General features: G+C 36.6%; 1 protein-coding gene across 4 annotated transcripts in view; it reads right to left on the reverse strand.

Annotated features, from left to right (window-relative positions):
- The window catches only part of TRIQK (triple QxxK/R motif containing), a 138,978-nt gene that overhangs the window by 85,942 nt on the left and 35,005 nt on the right, over positions 1-18,031 (reverse strand). For all 4 annotated transcript variants that reach the window (XR_014952995.1, XM_021543200.2, XM_077782922.2 and 1 more), the window contains one exon: positions 6,389-6,474. Coding sequence is in view for 3 of the 4 variants with exons in the window: in XM_021543200.2 (XP_021398875.1) it covers positions 6,389-6,474 (86 nt within the window). In the remaining variant the exon portion in view is untranslated. The remainder of the gene's footprint in view (positions 1-6,388; positions 6,475-18,031) is intronic.

Consider the following 18,031-nt stretch of genomic DNA (forward strand, 5'->3'; position numbering starts at 1 on the left):
TCTCATATTTTTAACTGAAGACTTTAGGTGGATATTCACTGTGACCATGTTTTAGAGTTTCAACAAAAACATATTTATACATGAATGCTTACTTCCTTAATGCAGGACATTCTACAGCTAACAGAAGGCAACATAAGTAATTTATGAACTTTTATCCACACTTTTTAGGTTCTAATTTTTTACTGTGAAAATTTCAGATGGAAGAAAGATCATTGTTATCTCAAATAATGAGAACAAGATACTATAAGAGAGTCATCAAAAATACCTGGCTATATGCCTACAAAACAACAGGATTCATTTTAAAACAGCTAGATGCAAAATAATATATATAGGTATCAAAGATGCATACTGTACTTATAAAGTAGAGTACTCTGCCTTGAAAAACTGTGACTCTGTGATTTCTGGATGTACAAAGGTGGAGGGATTTCGAGCAGAGAGATGACCAGTATTTATTTTATCATAGAGAAGAATTAGAACTAGTTTGGTTACAGCATATAATTATATACACCTGTATTTAAGCAAAGCATTTCACAGTGTGGGGTCCTTTTATCCTGTTTACAATAAACTTTCAAGGCCCAGCTGCAGTTAGATAAGTTCAGCCTTGAACTAAATGCCATTTTTTAGGAGCAAGAATGATTGAACATTCTTCAGGAAAATATGGACTTCCATACCTGTGAGTCTTTTATCATCTGATCTCTCTCAAAGAAGTACATTTTTATTTTGAAATTGGAAAGAATACTTCAAATTTGGCTTGTGTGAAAAGAAGGACCTCGCTGCCAGGAGTCAGCAAACTCAACTCTCCTAGCTGCTCCTTGTCACCCTGATTCTTAAGATTTTCTAAAGCCTTCTGAGTTTACATTCTGTTACAAAACTTTTCCACACATTTTCTGTAAACAACATATTGTTTTGCATTCCTTCGTGGGGGTGGAGGAAGTTGATGTACTGGTGTTTTGTCCAATGTCTTTGGAGAGGTGGCCCATTCACTCTCCAATCCACTGTCACCTTTGGAAAAGTATAAAACTTGGAGTCAGAAGAATAAACTTTCTTCTTTTTTGCCTTGCCATCGTGGTGGCTCGTGTTGTGCTTTCTCGTATCCTATAGCGACAGCTCCTCTCCTTCAAGGCTCTAGGAAAACTCAGATTACTTCCACGGTCAGTGCTACATTCTGAACCCCAAAAACTACTAAGTTATTAAAAGTAACAGCACCCTATGTTTAACTGCTCAGACATTTTTATATTGCATCAAAAGTTTTCTGATGCTGACATTTTCCTCCATTGTATTGATTTGATTTCTAGGATTTGAGGTTTTGCTGTTATTGATTATTCTTTGAAGTCCCACACTCTGGTCCTAAGTAGAGACATAAGAAGGTTTGAGAAAGATGGTCTACTGCTCCAAGCTGGTACAGAAAATCCTCCTAAGATTTTGCTTGGTGCATCTTGTTCACATCTCAAACCACCATGACTATGATACTTATGTGTTCAGGTCAGGCACAGATCTGATTTTGTTCTTCTCTTTGTATGTGCTGTTTCCCCTCCCTTTCATTTCAAGGTCAGGGATCAAAGCCTGACTACAGGGAATATCACACTTTATCCACTGCTGGCATATTAAGCTGCTCTGCATTTTTTGAGACACATAAGTTGATTTGAAGACCCAGTATTTTGACCATTACAAAGTGCTTGGACTTTGAAAAAAGTATTTGGATAATATTTTATGATCTCTAACACATAGAAGTGCAGATCAAATAATCTAATAGTCTCTTGTGGCCTTAATTTCTACAAAGCTATGAAAATGAAATTGTATCTTGAAAAATGTAGTTCACTAATTTAGCAGATTATGAACAGCATGAAATTGGAGAATATCCTTTGCTAAAATACACCAGGAATGTGTTGCTATCTATTCCTATCTAAGTTGTTCCAGATGAGAGAAAGTCACCATAGTGAGGTCTCTAACTACACAACAGGTTAAGCAGATACGCATAATGACAGACAGTAAGCTCTCACTTTGTTTAGGAAACATTTTTTCCTTAGCTGAATCAATGTACTGTGTTGCTAATAATTCTCTGTGGAGTGATATTGTGCAGTCAATAATGTCTTTGCAAGTACTTTGAAAATACTACTGTTAAGATTTGTCTACCTTTCAAGAAGAGAGAAAACTTCATCACTTGTCCCATGGACTACTGATTTGTTCTTGCAGCCTGTGAAAAAAAATCTCTCCCCAAGAACTCCCACAACTTTTAGTCACTGCATACCAAACTCCAGCTATCTGGGGGCCAAGCTTCCACACTTCTCAAACCATTTTCTGCTTATCACCCTCCTGCTGGCATGTTTTCCTCACCCAGTGAGAGCAGAGCTGGCACCAGAAGTGGAAAGGCCTTCCTCTCTACTTGATAAGGGTGAATGGCTGGGCTTCCACCAGCACAAACCCCCTGTGGAGGGGGGCAACAAAATGACCCAGAGAAAGTTCAGAGGCTCCCTTTTTGGTACTGCTACAAAGAATTTTGTCTTATCCAAACACCAGGAGATGTATAACACATTGCTTCCTCTTTTTCTCCAGACTGGGTCCTGCTTTTCCAAGAGACACAATGTATTCTGGCACTGTCTACATTAGTGTCACATATACAAACAGAGCCAGCACAATAGCTCTGCTACAATATTTAATCTTTAACGTGTTTAAAGAGCAACTATGACACACCAAGTACTATCATGGTCACCCTGCTTGAACTAACTTTGGATATTTATTAGCGCTCAGCTGCTTCTTTGACATTATCAACATAGATAAAAATACCTCATTGGGAAATTAAAAAGTACTAAATGCCAGTGACTGAAAGAAACTTTGTTACTTTAAACCTTGCATTAAAATGACAATGCAATCAAAGTTTGACGAGACAAACTAATTAGTATGCCAGCGATGAAATGTGAAGAATCTCCAGGGGATTGGTTCTGAAAAGTTTTATGTCATTTATAGGGCCTTTTTTTAAGCTAATGTTGTCAGCTCTTATGGTGAAATACACAACAGTTGAATTTCATTATCCTCGTAGAAATTAAGGACAAAATCCCTTCACTATTTTCTAGTTCTCGTTTTTCCTGCCCTAAATACTACACTAAGTCTTAGTTTACATCCAGGCATGTAATTTCTTCAGGACAGTAATGCAAAACAACCCTAGAGTTATCAATGACATAAAAAAGCCTACAGTTTTAAGTGGCTGTATGGTGCTTATTGGGTTAGCTTATTGTGTGTATGGATTTCACAGAACTACAAACATATTCCCCTTTCCCAGAGAGTTTATACTTTTACATTTATCCTTCCATTACAACATTTTTATTAGCTTCACCTTAGCTTTTTATAATAAAAGGTTAATTTATTTTAAAATGTTGCATATTGCATCATGTACTGAATAGATACGTATATAAACAAAGTACATTCCAAATACACATATGTGTCTTCTCACAGATTTAGAAGAACTTTGGACATTTCTATTTAAAGTGCCCACTTATTACATTGCATTGTAGTTATATCACTTTTTTTTCCTCTCAACACAGATTTAAGATAATCAATTTCTACAGCACAGAATTAGGGCCTATATAATAAAAAAACCCTAAAATCCCAGCCTTTGGAAGGTGAATCGTGTCACTTACTAACATTACTCATCCCAGGGAAAAGGAGGAGCTCTTAAAAAACAGTGGGGAGTGGAATTGCATTTCTGCTTGGGATGGCAGGTGAATTCCCTGCTGACCTACCTCACCTCTCCAGGTGCCCTTAAAGAGCAGACATGAGACTCTGGAATCTGAGGACCAGGGAGATGAGAATGTAGATGAAGATACATCCAGTGCACATCCTAGTGCAGGGCAACCTACCCTGCATATCAAAACCTCCTCAATTCAGAAAAAAATAAGGTCAATAGTCATTAGGGACTCCAATATGCCACCTGGACCCAGCCCATAGGTAGGTATGTGAGCCTCTGGGAAACCACCAACAAAATTCCCAGCTTGGCATGGCCCACTGACCATTGCCCACTGGTTTTCGAGGCAGACAAATACAAAGTCCCAACAAGACTAAGGATGAACAAGCGTGACCTCAGGGCATTGAGACAACTGGTCAAAGGATCTGAAGAACTATTTGTGTTTTCTTCTGTCCTGCCAGTTGCTGTCACACCAAACATAAGTTGTCAAGAATAATTTTAAAAAATATCCAGAAAACAACAGAGAAGGATTTAGGATAGGTGTGGAGGATAGATATAAAAAGATGGCACTTGGCAGCTGGAGGATCTTAACACTGAACTGAGCAAAACAAGCTATGCTCGAGAGAGGGGTATAGGTTTTAGGGCTTCACAACTAAGCCTCTCCAGGGGTAAGGAAGGAGATTTCCCTACAGACACTCCAGGAGCATCTACTGCCCATGGTGAATTTCAGCTACTGGAGGGATTGAGCAGGATGAAGAGCTGTCACTGTGAGATGGGAAGAGGTGCACCTTTACCCCAAGACATTAAATACACTTCGCTTCCATGCTGAGCACTGTGGGTCTGTAAGCAGAAGGGCAGAGTTTACTCTACAGAAATTGCCCGTGTTCTGGTAGATTGTAACATTTACTAAGCCAGAGGTTGTTTGCATTAAGCAGGCTCAGTGAGAAGGATGCATATAAAAGCTCTGCTTTTCTTCCCCTACAAGCAAATCCCTGAAGGGAAAGGTGCCTAATTTACCTTCCTTTCTGCTTCAGCTCTGTCAGCTTTTCGGAAGCAAAATAAATTACTGTGATCTATTTGGGGAAGACCCAGACTTTTTTTTAAGGTCCAGAAAAACAAAAGAATATTACAGCTGGAAGAAAATATTTTAGAGATTTTTTTTTTTTTTAAGGCAGAAGCAGAATTGTAAACCTGAGACATCACACAGTACAACTAGCAGAACACACCCATTCAGGACTTGGAGAGCACATGTACATCTTGATGGCAAAAGTCCTTTATTCACTAATACTCAATTCTTCATTACATATATGATTACACATATGCTTTCCCATTCACCCTCATTTTTAGGAAAGAATTACTTAAGAAAATAAGGAAATGAAACAGGTTTTGAAGGACTAAATCTCATACTCTTCTCATTTGTGAAAGACATGCAAAAAATGTGTTCATTTTAAAAGAATTACGCTGAACACTAAGTCTCCAAGTAGAACATCACTTTTAAAAGGTCACGCCATTGAAAGGAAAATGAAAATAAAAAGGAAAAATTAATAAGAAAGGAAAGAAAAGGAACTCAAAAGGTTAATAATTTATCCTTTAAACAAAAAAGGCAATCTACTTTTTCTCATTAAAACCTGACACACAGCACTAACTGAGGAGATTATGTTGTGAAAACATACTGCATCACACAGTAATGCTTGATCGAGATCAGCAATCAGGAGCAAAAAGAAAGCACTGTTTCGTGATTATAATAGCAAATTCTGGAAGACAACCAAATACATCATCTGGCAGCCTAACAGCTGTTACAGCTTGGTAGTAATACCTTGGCATTTGCTATAAGCTATAACTTGAAAAAAATTGATTTCTCATCTGCCAGAAACAAGAAACATTCTCCTTTTAACATTTCTGAAGTTTCTTTTACTAGAATACCTAGATAATGGATCTACTTTTTTCTTTTCCTCAGGTTTTACTCTTGCTGTTAACAGTGTATCAGTTAGATTAAAAAAAAATAAATCTGAGGAAAAAATACTGGAGGCAACATAAATAATGTGTGTTCAGCTAGATCCTGTTTTGATGACACACTGGGTAGTAGATAACAGAGAATATTCCTAATTGTCCTCCTTGCTCATATTCACAGTTGTGATCTAAAGTAATTGTTATACTTCATACCTGCCTGAAAAGGGAACATTTTCAAAATAAAGTTTAGTATCTTTCCATATGCTTTCCTTTGCTGTTAGTTAAGCCTTCTTTTTCCTAGTCCGAAGTAGTACACAAGGATGCAGAGTGAGACAGTAATGCTGAGAATTAACAATACTTAACAAACCCAGTCTTTAAATTACTACTGGCATAGGATGAGAAGAGGAACTGTTTATTGTAATTTGTCTAACTATACAAAATAGTTAAATAATTTGTTCTGTGTGTAGACAGGCTCCCTAAAACCATCAATTTTCTAACCACACAGTACTTTAAACCTTAAAGTAAGCATGCATCATTAACAAGGACATACACTATGTAAAATCTTTCAGCACTTCAAATATTCAAGTCATTTTAGGGTTAAGTAAAAGCAGTTAATCATAAATATTTTAGATTCTAGCATTCTACTTAGATTTTGAAATGTCATAAACAATATCTCTCAGAAATCAATATTCACACAGTACATCTATGGGGAAACGAAACAAACACAAAGGTGGTTTGAGCTATCAAAGAAGTCTCTACCTTTACGCCTAGTGCAGTTTTCTTGGCCTCTGCTTTTAATCTTGTAGCTCTTAACATAGGCCTGGTTTTCTTATAATCTTGTTTCCCTAGAGTAAAAAAGCATATTCAATGAAAACAATGCAAAAATAATATAAAGAACATGAGCATTTATTTCAGTTGAAAAGTCTGATTCAACATATTAAAAACATCCCACAGTCCAGCATTTTAAAGAACAGCTACTCTATCACAAAGGGATTCAATCTGTGGAACAACCATGCTTAACACAGACACTGACAGAAACAAGATCTGACAAATCAGTGCAGAACCTGTTACTCCAGAGTGATATCAAAATACATCTATAGATAGATATCCACTAGTACAATGTTTAATAAATTGCTCCATAGGAATCAGTCAGCAAATAAGTAGATTAAAAGTAGATTATGCTTTTCTCTCTTATTGAAATCAAAACAAAAATTTCCATTAGAATTTTTCTTGGTTAGTCATCCCTAACACACATATAAATGTGCAAGATAAGACATTCTGGTGAATGTAAAGGTTTGTAATTCTGAACGAAAACATTATTTGCAGGTATCAGAACGCAGATATGGAGATCAGTCTAAGTAAATGCTAATAAAATCATTGCTTGACACCATCTTCTTGTAAAAATATGTTACACAAAACTTTCTAGATTAACTTTCAACAAGTTACAGGGACTATCTCTTGCAGCCACAAAGAATGCAGCCCAGGGCTTGAATACAACGAGTCTATATGAACTGACTTCAGAGGAGGACATGTAAGCATTCAGAAATGGTAGAAATGGTATAAATCACTTATCTCAACTTAATAACAAAGCATAAGACACCTGATATCTCTCAGGGATATTTCTGCTGTCTGAAAGGCCTGTTACTGTTTTATTATGAACTCTTAACCATAGCTTGTTTAAGTTAACAGAAGTCAAGGTACAGATACAGTCACAAAAGGAGAAGAAAAAGAAGAATCTGTGAAGAAACTGCTCAGAGGGATACAGCCTCAGTACAACTCCTTTGGCTTTTTAAGAAGTCCTTTTTATTTTTTCCCTCCTAATGCGTACTTATCTTTTTTTCTCTATGCCTAATTTGAAAGCTAAACTATAATGCTTAAAACAGAGTGTCTGGCCTTTTTCAAATCACAAAGTTTACCTAATTGTATATTAGCTTTCTTTACTGTTACAGTCAAATAGTTTAACCTTTCCTCTAAAATTTTGTCCAGTTGTTTTGTATACAAAAATTCCATTTATCCAAGCAGATGTGATTTTACATTCATAATCAATAATGCAAACTTTGCATTTTATGGCTACCTTGAAAACTGGGACATTATTGTGCAGTGATGAAATTCTGAAATGTGAATGTCTCTTTCCAGTAATACACTGGATTCATGGAAAACCATTTCTGACTTTGTCTACTCCTTGTATCACCCTGCTCACACTCAATACAGAGACTGTCGTGTAGCATAACATGAATACTGAACTTGCATTAAGAATTTGCTTTCATTATATAATCTCTCCTCAGTCCTATGGATTATATACTGGGAAGGTCTCCATACTATTCTTCAGTCAGATATTATTCATGAAAGACTTGAAATAACTTAAAAATACTCAATAACAAATGAAAACATAACTGAAACCATATGTATTAGGAATAAAAAAAAAAAAAGCAGCATATATACAAGGAAACTCAGAAGACAGAGTGAAGAAAGGATGACAGAAAGATGATTTATGTCAGAGGCTCCAATATATTCATCCAGTCAATATATCTTATTATCAGGACAGGACTACTGCAGCATTATTTTTCAGAAGTCAGTAATATCTGATAATACTATGCATCAGGAGTACAATAATTTTTTAGAACAGCTGGAGAAAGACTTGCAGAAACCACAAAAATGGCTAAGTCATGAGATGACACCAGCCAGAGTGAGAATGTGTTTCTTCTCCCTAAAGTCCCACACTCATACTTTCGCCATGAAATAGTTAAAAGATCTTTCAGAATTTCCATTACAAATGGCAGGAGTTTATTACTCATAAAAATACATTCCAGGCTGAAATTTGGCTTAGACACACCACAGCCTTGAATTTTTTTGTTTGTTTGTTGGGAGCCAACTTTCATAAGTGATGCAGCTGTTCTTACTTACTTGTGAACAAACTATAGAAATGTATCAATCTGAAATGTTTTAAGCATGAAAAATATCTTCATTTAGAACTATATAACTGACAAGCGCTAAGTTCAATCTCAGTTCTCATAATTCAGGTTTGCTGCTCTTCCATCAGGGGTAAATGAAACAAGACAGTCAGAAATTTCCCTTCCAGTGATGCAAGAGCATTAGATAACGAAAACTAGAAATCCTGGTAAGGTCCACTAGGAATGGGACACAAGTCAGCTAGTAAAACCCACCTCCCTTTCCTCCCATTGCCCATTCTCCCTCCTCTTCTCCACAGCTCAAGTGTGAAGGTGACACAAGCAGGAGCAAATACTGCATAGAAGACCCAGACTGTCAAATACATGTACAGGCAGAAATATGTTTATTAATCCAAATGAGAAAGCTTACTGGTGCTCTTTCCCTTGGTTTCCAGCACCCTGCTACTCTTTATTCCAGCATCATGGCTACAGCTAAGACTATATTCTACTTATGTAGAGAATATTTCCAGATTTATATTAAGTCTGATACTAACAACTAACCCTCCTATAACAACCAGGCTATTTCAGTGATGACTCTAGAACTGGTAGCTCTCCAAATCCATGCACCTGCCATTAATTTAGCACTCCTTGCTAAATGTAATAGCCAAAAGGAAAAAAATATGGTAGGGAAACAGTCTGAGTCCACCAAGTGCAAAAGTTTAAAAAGGGCATCTGTGGACTTCTTTGTAATGAAAACCAGATTCAGCAATCGTACTAAAAGACTCTTAAAACATGTGAACTTTCTGAGGCCTTGGGAAAGACATCTGCACTACAGGACTACAAAGAACAATGAAATACAAAGCTCCTGTCACGTGAATACTGATCATTACCACCTGGAAAACAAGCAGAAAAAAGTAATACAGGCTCCCGACAACCTCCTTTCTTTCGGGCTTGCAAATTCAACCAGTTCGGATAAGTATATTCACACTCTCAATGTCTTCTAGTTTTATCTCATTTATTCTGCGAGCTGTTTTGTACATTTATCTGTCAGAGTTACCAGTTTAAGCTATTTCTTCTTAGGAAGTGATCATCAAAGCCAGCTGAGACAGACTCATCAGACAAAGTTCCATTTGTCTGCTTTATCCAATGGCTATCTGAGACACCAAGTTTTACTGATGGAATGTATTAAGGCAAGAAGAAGGCAAAAAGATACCACTTGAAGAATTCCAGACCAAATCTTACTTTTCTTATTAAACATAATCCTTACCTCTTTGACTAGTCATTATTGTTACCGAATTATCATCTCTTCTCTCAAACTCCAAACTCTAGTGCCAGCTTCCCTAAACTTTTTTTATAACTACCGCTATTTATTTATTTTTAAATGAATGCACTACTTGTTTCCTTTTTCAGGTCCACCACTTCCTTTCTATTTTTAAGGCCAAAGACTTAAAGCACTCCATGATAAGGCAACTATTTTTACTGACTACAGATCTCTGTCCTGCTTCCTGACAGTCCCTCCGAAGATCATCCACCTTCCCATCCATTTCTTGAAATAGCCTTTCCCTTTCAGAAACTCCACAGAGCTTGCCTTGCACCTCGTCCCTTCCTTCCATCCTTCTCTTCTTTGGTGGCAAAGTGACCTCAATAGTACCTGAACTGAGCTGTGCCATATTTACAGATCCTGTTTCTATCTGTTCCTCACATGGAAATGAAGACTGTTTTACTAGCTGTAGGATTAGAATAGGGTGAAGGTAAGGGAGTTTTTTAGCTACTAAAACAGCTATGTTGTGAAAATTGACAAAGGGTGCTTCCCTCAGAGTGGATATTAGAGATTCATACAACATGCAAAGCGAGTTTGTTTCTCTCCATGTAACTAGGAATAAAAATCTATGCATTTTACAATATTTTTTAATTTAACTTTGCTTACAAGGGAAATTGAGATCCCATACATCTTCTATCAATAATTGTAATAACATATTAGAGATGACATGATCTTATATATTCAGTATTCTTTTTAATTAAAACCTCCAATGACATGACAATAAACACAAAAAAAATGAAATAATATGTGTATGTTAGGCAAGTTCATTTAAGTTCTGGATTAATTCTTTTTTTTAGTCTACAGAAATACTGTGACACTGCCAGGTAGTATGCACAACACTGTACCTCTGCATACATACCAAGCTCCTTTATACATGCAACCGAGAATGCAGGCTGTTGAGCACTGTATTACGGAAAACTGACTGCATTTACAATTGCGTTTAAAGATGTTGCTGTATAAGATACAACCTGAAAAAAATCTACAAAAAAACTGAGAAAAAAAAATTGTATTTCTAACCCTTCTAGATATTTACTCTTTCATTCTAACAATAGCTCATTACTGGAATTGAATAACGGACTAAAGACTGCCTCTCTGCTTTTCAATTCATCAGGCTTAAGCAGAAACAGGACTGCATCTTTGGCTTTTGTTGATGCTGCTGTCCAAGCTTATTATCATATGAATATCTAGTTATTGTTTTATAAATGTTCACATTTCAGGAGCTCCCTGCTTTCTTTTCTCTCAGCAGACTTTACAATATCCACCTTCATTATCATCATGTGGCAGCATTGCTCTTCGCCTGCATTTGCTACTTTAAAAATTAATGCACTGCTATTTTCTGAATACTGTACTGCGTAAGCTGCTTATGAGTACATTATGCTATCAAGCAAGCACATGCAGAAAAGCTTCCTAAACTGTTATTCTTTCAATGAAAATACAGCTGGTTCTGCTTCAAAGGCACTTCTTTTCACCTGCAAATGGACTTGCTTCTACACTTATTCCTCAATTCATTGTCTTTTATTTGTGTCTGCAAATCTTTAATTGCCTTTAATTAGAAAGAAGTAAATTCAGTGCTTTAATCTTGCAAATACATTCAATCATAATTCTGTCTGGGATGAATACCAAGTTCTATTCACTGACTGATCTTTATAACAAAGGTATATAAATTTATTGTCCGTTTATATAGACCATATCAATTAAGCCACAATGGAAAACCAAATAGATAAGAGTCAAAATATTTGAAATAAGAAATGTGCAATCTAAATTTAATTACTCAGACAAATAATTTGAAGATGAGTTATTTACAGCATGCCAAAAAAAACTGACAGATAGTAGAATTTTTTAATCACACTACAGATTTAGAATTCCTTTCAACACTTTCAGTATAATTTGTAACAACCAACAAACTGCTGTCCTGAATCTTTCTGTGCTGGTATTATAGTCATACTCAAAACATTAGTAAGATGTTTTCCATACATTAGCAATCCATTTCATATGTTAAAGTACTGCTTAAGGATAATAAAACTACAACTAGAGGGTAAATTTTGGTTACTAGTAGCAGTTTAACTAAAATACCTTACTGTAACTGATACTGAAAACCATACAAAAATACATACATATCTAATTAGAAACTAGAGACAGATTGTGGCAAGTTTTACTGACAAACTGCAAATGTGAAATCATACACCTAGTTAAGCTGAAATCAATTGGTTTATCATTATTATTGATATGAATTAGTGGAGGTTTCAGGAACCCTCCACAAAACCCCACAGAACAAACAGAACAAGAAACCTTTTCAGGGTTTCCACAGTCTGACTTCAAGCATCCCGTCCCTTTACCTGCAGTAACAGGAGTAAGGGAGAATTAGATCTCAGTAGAATGGACAGAAGCCTAGGATGGAGGAAGGTTCAGTCATACCATTCTCCACAACCTCCCTATATACAAGACACAGAAGATCACACCCATTACACCTGAGTTCAGTTTCAGGTGATTGCTAGTTTAGGTCTCTCTTAACCTGCCATAGAGAGACTTCTCCAAAGAGTGAGTGACAGCAGCCTAGCACAACCTAAAGAGCTCCTTGGTGCTGCCTGTTTTACTGTCAAGAACAACTAGAGATATTCAGAACCCAAGTCAGGTGGGTTGGCTTCAACTCTGAGGTTAAGCAGAATAAATATGAACCAAGGAAATAGCTCTAAGGGATAAACAGAGAAGAAGAACCAGTTCCTACATGACTTTATCTTGATTCAAGACATTTACAGACGTGTACAAATTACCTTTGAAATAATTATCTTGAATATTATTAGTACTATTAGTACTATATAGAGTACTATATACTATATACTATTTTGTACTATAGAGTACAAAATTACAGAGCCATGAAGAGACTGTGAATTGCATTGAAAACCACAGCCTGAATTCCATCCCTGCCCAGCTATGATGTGGTGGTTCCCAAGCCAGTTAGCTATGCCTGTGCTACAGAGCTGTACTCTGTACCATAATTAGCACACTGCTTCTCCAGAACCCCTCCCGTGTACCAGCTATGGTCCTGCTTTAAGCTTCACTCTCAGGGGATAGGTTAGAAGACATTCCTGGGGGGTCATATGATCCATCCCTCTGATCAAAATGGAGCCAGTTTTAAAACTGTATTCAACCTGAAAGTCAGTTCCAGTGAGTCTGGAAGCAAGTCTAGCTGAGCTTGCTTATCCAGCTGAGTTTTTAGTATTTCCAAAGGTAAACATCCTACAACCTCCCTAAGAAACTCTTCCCAACATTTGGTCATCCCTCTAGTAAAAATATTTTTCACCTACATACCAAGAATATTCATATTCTAACTTGCCTTTTGTCCTACCATTGTACACCCTTGAGAAAAGTTAGGCTTTACCCTGCCTGTAGCCTCCTATTAAGTATTTGTAGACAGCAATAACATCTCAGTTGAGCTTTCTCTTCTTAAAGTTGTAAAGACAGCTCTCTCAACCTCTTCTTGTACATCCTGTGCACCAGATAGACATCTTGACCCTTCACTGGACTCACTCAAGTATGTCCATGTCCTCTTTGTTTTCTTCTGCATGTGCATTCCCTTTTTCAACTACCAAGGAATCACTTCTGTGGAACCAGCTAAATGGCTGACAGCTGAGAGTGAATTTAGTCAAACAACCACATTTGCTGATGTACCTTAATGCCACCATTGCAATGGAACCCAAGTGCACCAAAGGAATTCAGTAGAATCTGCAAACAGCAAGTAAATGGACTAAAAGTTTCAAATCAGTTTGCATTACCACCAATTCCCTAACTTTAGAGTAGTTTGTTTTTTTGGTAGGAGTAAAGGCAAGGATTTATTTTCTTACATGCCCTGCAACGTAAGAAAAACTGAGTATGAGCTCAAAACTGAGCTCTATCATCTTAAATATAGTAGTACAACTTTTCTTTAAGTGCCTTTCTAAATGCCAACAAGTTAGGTGTCTGGCATGGGGAAAGAGTGTTTTCTAAAGTGCTTTGTAACACCATTGAAAATCACAGATGTACCTACACACCTGCCTTCTACAGTACATGAACAAGTATTTAATTCTATGATCTTTGAGAGATTTTAGTCCAGTCATTTTATACTCACTGAATAATAGAATTGATTTCAACCCAGTGAAACTCTGTGAAACTCTGCTCTCACAGAACACATCTTCAACATGCCTGCTTCATTCTGAAAATAACTATTTATTTAGAATGTTGAAGAACCTCAGAAAAACAAATTTCATGGGAATTTCAGGCCTAACTTCAGTAAAAATCAGTTGGCAAACCACACAGCAGTAACAGTTTTATAACCTATGTCTAAGAATTGGCAACATAGCCCTAGTTCACATGTATGGAAACAAGATCAAGCTCTCAAGTATTTATTATTGTGTTTTGTGTTATGAGTGTCACACAGATAAATTCAATGACCATTCTTTTCTTGAGAAGCAGAATTGAGATTTTGTTCTTTTTAATATCTGTGCTTCCAAAGGGAGGTTTTGGAGTCTTAGGTTAACAGGAAGATTTTTATATGTCTTATACCTACACAAGAGTATGTCTATACTCATAAAAGGCATGGAAAACCCCCCACAGCCTCTCTATTTTATTCAGGTTTAATGGCAGCTCAAATCACTGACCATTTTTCAATCTTGAGAGACGGAACAGCTTGACACTAATAATACATTTGCAAAGGACACATCATCATTTAACACAACATTAAGTGCTCAGGGACAACTTTTTACCGTAGACACAATGTGCTCTGAGCTCAGGGTTGACATTTAATGCTACAAAGATAATCCAACCAGTCATTCATGAGGGGTAAATTAATTTTCAAGCAACTATATTTCAGCTTTAAGCCAACAAGAAGGATGCATTAAAATGGATAACTTCATTTTATGCTGCATGCAAGATTTAAAAACCCCAAAATATAATACATTCTTAAGTACATCAAAATATACCCATTTAATTATTGCTATCTTTCCCTGACTCCAAATCAGAATATTTGGTAATATCTGGTAATATTTGTTAAATATAATATTTTGACTGGAAGTAGAAAATCCCTCAAAATTTCTATGGGTTGCCATGAAAAGCAGTGTTTCATTTAAAAACAATGGTTTACATTTAAAATTTGTATTAGCCATACTTTGATTGTAACAAGTAATTAAGAACATACTTAAATTAGCATATTTTCTGATACTTAAGGAATATTTTAAAAATCTATATAACTATTGAAGAAGACAAATTCAGGAAACCAATTATTAATAATGTATAGAACAAATACAAACAATAAATCAGCTAATTATTCAGGGAATTTGTTTTCAATACCTGTAGAACATACTCAATTAACTGTAAGACTATAATGAAAGATCTGAAGAACACAACTAAAAATATTGATGCTACTACTATTTGATAGGCAGTCCTTTTTAATGCCTTTCAGTGCTAAACTATCTATTGCAATCTTGTGCTTAAGTTCAACAGGTGCATACCTACAGCCATTAAAAAGTACTGGCTCCATGTAAAAAGAGCCTCCACACACAGGATGGCAGCTCTTCAATTAACCTTTCCAACAATCTCATTAACATTTCCTACTCAAACAGACACCTGTGAAAACAATAAGTACCTTTCTTAAAAAAAAATTAATACAATTAGTTTGAAACATATCATTGGGTGAGTATTTAGCTTCTTTCTTCTCCACTTACATAATATATACATACATTACTTTGTACATGTTGTTTTGAGTACATTTGTACAACTTTGCTATGAACAATTGCTTGCAGTTATACTTTCACATTTTAGTATAAATTCTGAAAAATAAAAAAAATGAAAAATAAAACTACTACTGCAGAGACTATTTACAAGAGCATATAGTAACAGGTCAAGAGAGAATGGCCCCATATTGAAGGAGAGTAGAATTTAGATTAGATATTAGAAAAAAAATTCTCTGTTGTGAGGGTGGTGAAGCTGGAAAAGGCTGCCCAGAAAAGTTGTGGATACCCCATCCCTGGAAACGTCTAAGGTCAGGTTGGATAGAGCATTGAGTAACCTCATCTGGTGAGACATATCTCTGCCCATGGCAGGGGTTGAAACAAGATGAGGTCCCTTCCAACACAAACCGTTCTATGATTCTGGGAAGTATTCACTATCAATGCAATTAAAAGCCACATTTTTATCAAATATTTGAAAAAATTATTTTTGGGGACCAGAAACTATTGTACTATTTCTTTGATGATAAGTGTGAAAAAGGCAGCATAAGGTGTGGTGGGAGAGACACACGGAATACAGTGAGTCTTTCTGCCTCTGGTTCAGGCTGTACCCAGCTGCAATTTGGCTTATGCTAATTTTATGAATGGTTGGCTGCAAATAGAGGAATGTGATATATCCCCCCAAAAGTGGAAAGAGATCTTATTGGTATCTTTAACGTACATACTTTTCATACACGTTCAATCAGTCTGCCTGTGACTCTACTCACTGTTATAAACCTCTTCTCCAAGATTATTGCATAAGCATTTCTTACACTTATTCAGTTTGTAGTTTGACTATGCCACAGTTAAGAAACTTGCCCTTCTTCTGTTTTATTTTATTCTATTTTTCCAAGCCATTTCCCTGATTTCTCAAATTTAGTTTGAATTTGCCTCTCATACTGGCATAATTCGCAGACTAAATTCATCATTCCATTGCCAATTAAAATACTGGGTTCAGGCCACTCTGGATCCATTAGTAACTACTGAGAACAGCTTTCATATCAGTTTGCAGTAGCTTAATATTCATATATCTCTAGTTTGTTTACCAGAATACTCATAAGGTCAAGGTAAATGGCACTTCTTCCCCATCAATGCTAAGTTTGCTACTCTATCAGAGAAGAAAATTGAACCGATTTGACAAAACACATCAGCTGTTGCTGATCTCCATGTTGGACTGTGGATCCTTACAAGAAACTGTCACTATCCTGAAGAGCTTACTGTGAAGGATAAGGGAGCTGCAATCAGTAATTTATGAATACTATATGTTCCATCTGTCTGCTTGTTACCGTAATGTTGGCGTTATAATTACCAGAGGTTAGCTCCAATAAACGCTGGCCTGTGCTTAGGCAGGAAGGTAGGAAAATACCACTAACAGTTCTCTACTGAGAGCACTTAAAGACAACAAAGGAAAATACAGAGACTGATAACGAGGTCATCCTATTCAGTTGCCCACAATCAAACATATCTATGTAACAGAAGTTCCACAAAATATCTTCCCTGCTCTTTTCATCTCTTCAACTACACAGCCAGAAATTTCTACGATTGTCTTATATTAATTATTGTCTTTTGACCTTGAACAGAACAGGAGCCACTAAAATCACTAAATCAATAAAGGATAAGTCAGATACCCACTGGGTTATGTTTTTACGAAAAAATTCAACATACTTGTATATGATTCTAGCACCAGGATCAAAAGGATCCTGGTCAAAAGAATGCCACCTTCCTTCATTCCTCACTGAAGAAAATCTGTTCAGCAGCCCGAGCCCATCTGAACTGTCAAGAAATTTTTCCAGTGCACATCTCTGGCATTAAGCAGGACCAAACCAACTACTGCCTGAAAAATTTCAGTAACAGTAATTTTAAACTTCCTAATTACTCTGGTGTGTATCGTGCTCCTGCCAGACAACACTACTAAGTCGTGCCCAAAAATGGTTACTGAATAAGCAACCTTATCACCAAGTACTGTAGCAACACTATTAAACCTTCTGGATAAAGAGTCACTGGTGTTTCAGGAGAGAAGGATGTCTCTGCTGTAGCTGACATCACACCACCTGACATGCTCAACCTTTTTAGGTGACTGGGGCCAGTCTCTGGGCATGACTCAGTGAGACTGTGGCACCACAGGTACCTGGAGTCATTCCCTTCTCCCATGTCTAATGCTTCTCTACAAGCACCCTCCAAGGAGCCACAGACATCCCCAACAATACCTCACCAACCTTTCTACTGTGGGGCTTAGCTAAAAGGAGGGATGGTGACAAAAAGTCCAGGAAGGGAATGACACAATCTGTCACCCACAGCTTCTTTTTCTCAATAGGAAGAGAGAGGCCTTGGAGGTGGCACAGAAAACCTGAGCAACTTGGTTTGGAACAAGGGAACAGACTAGGCTATATGAAACATAATAAAGGACTTACGCCACAAATACCACATCACATGTTTCTATCAGCTTCAGTTTTCT

Source organism: Lonchura striata, chromosome 2 (genome assembly GCF_050655825.1).
Source record: "Lonchura striata isolate lonStrDom1 chromosome 2, ASM5065582v1, whole genome shotgun sequence".
Lineage (NCBI taxonomy): Eukaryota > Metazoa > Chordata > Aves > Passeriformes > Estrildidae > Lonchura > Lonchura striata.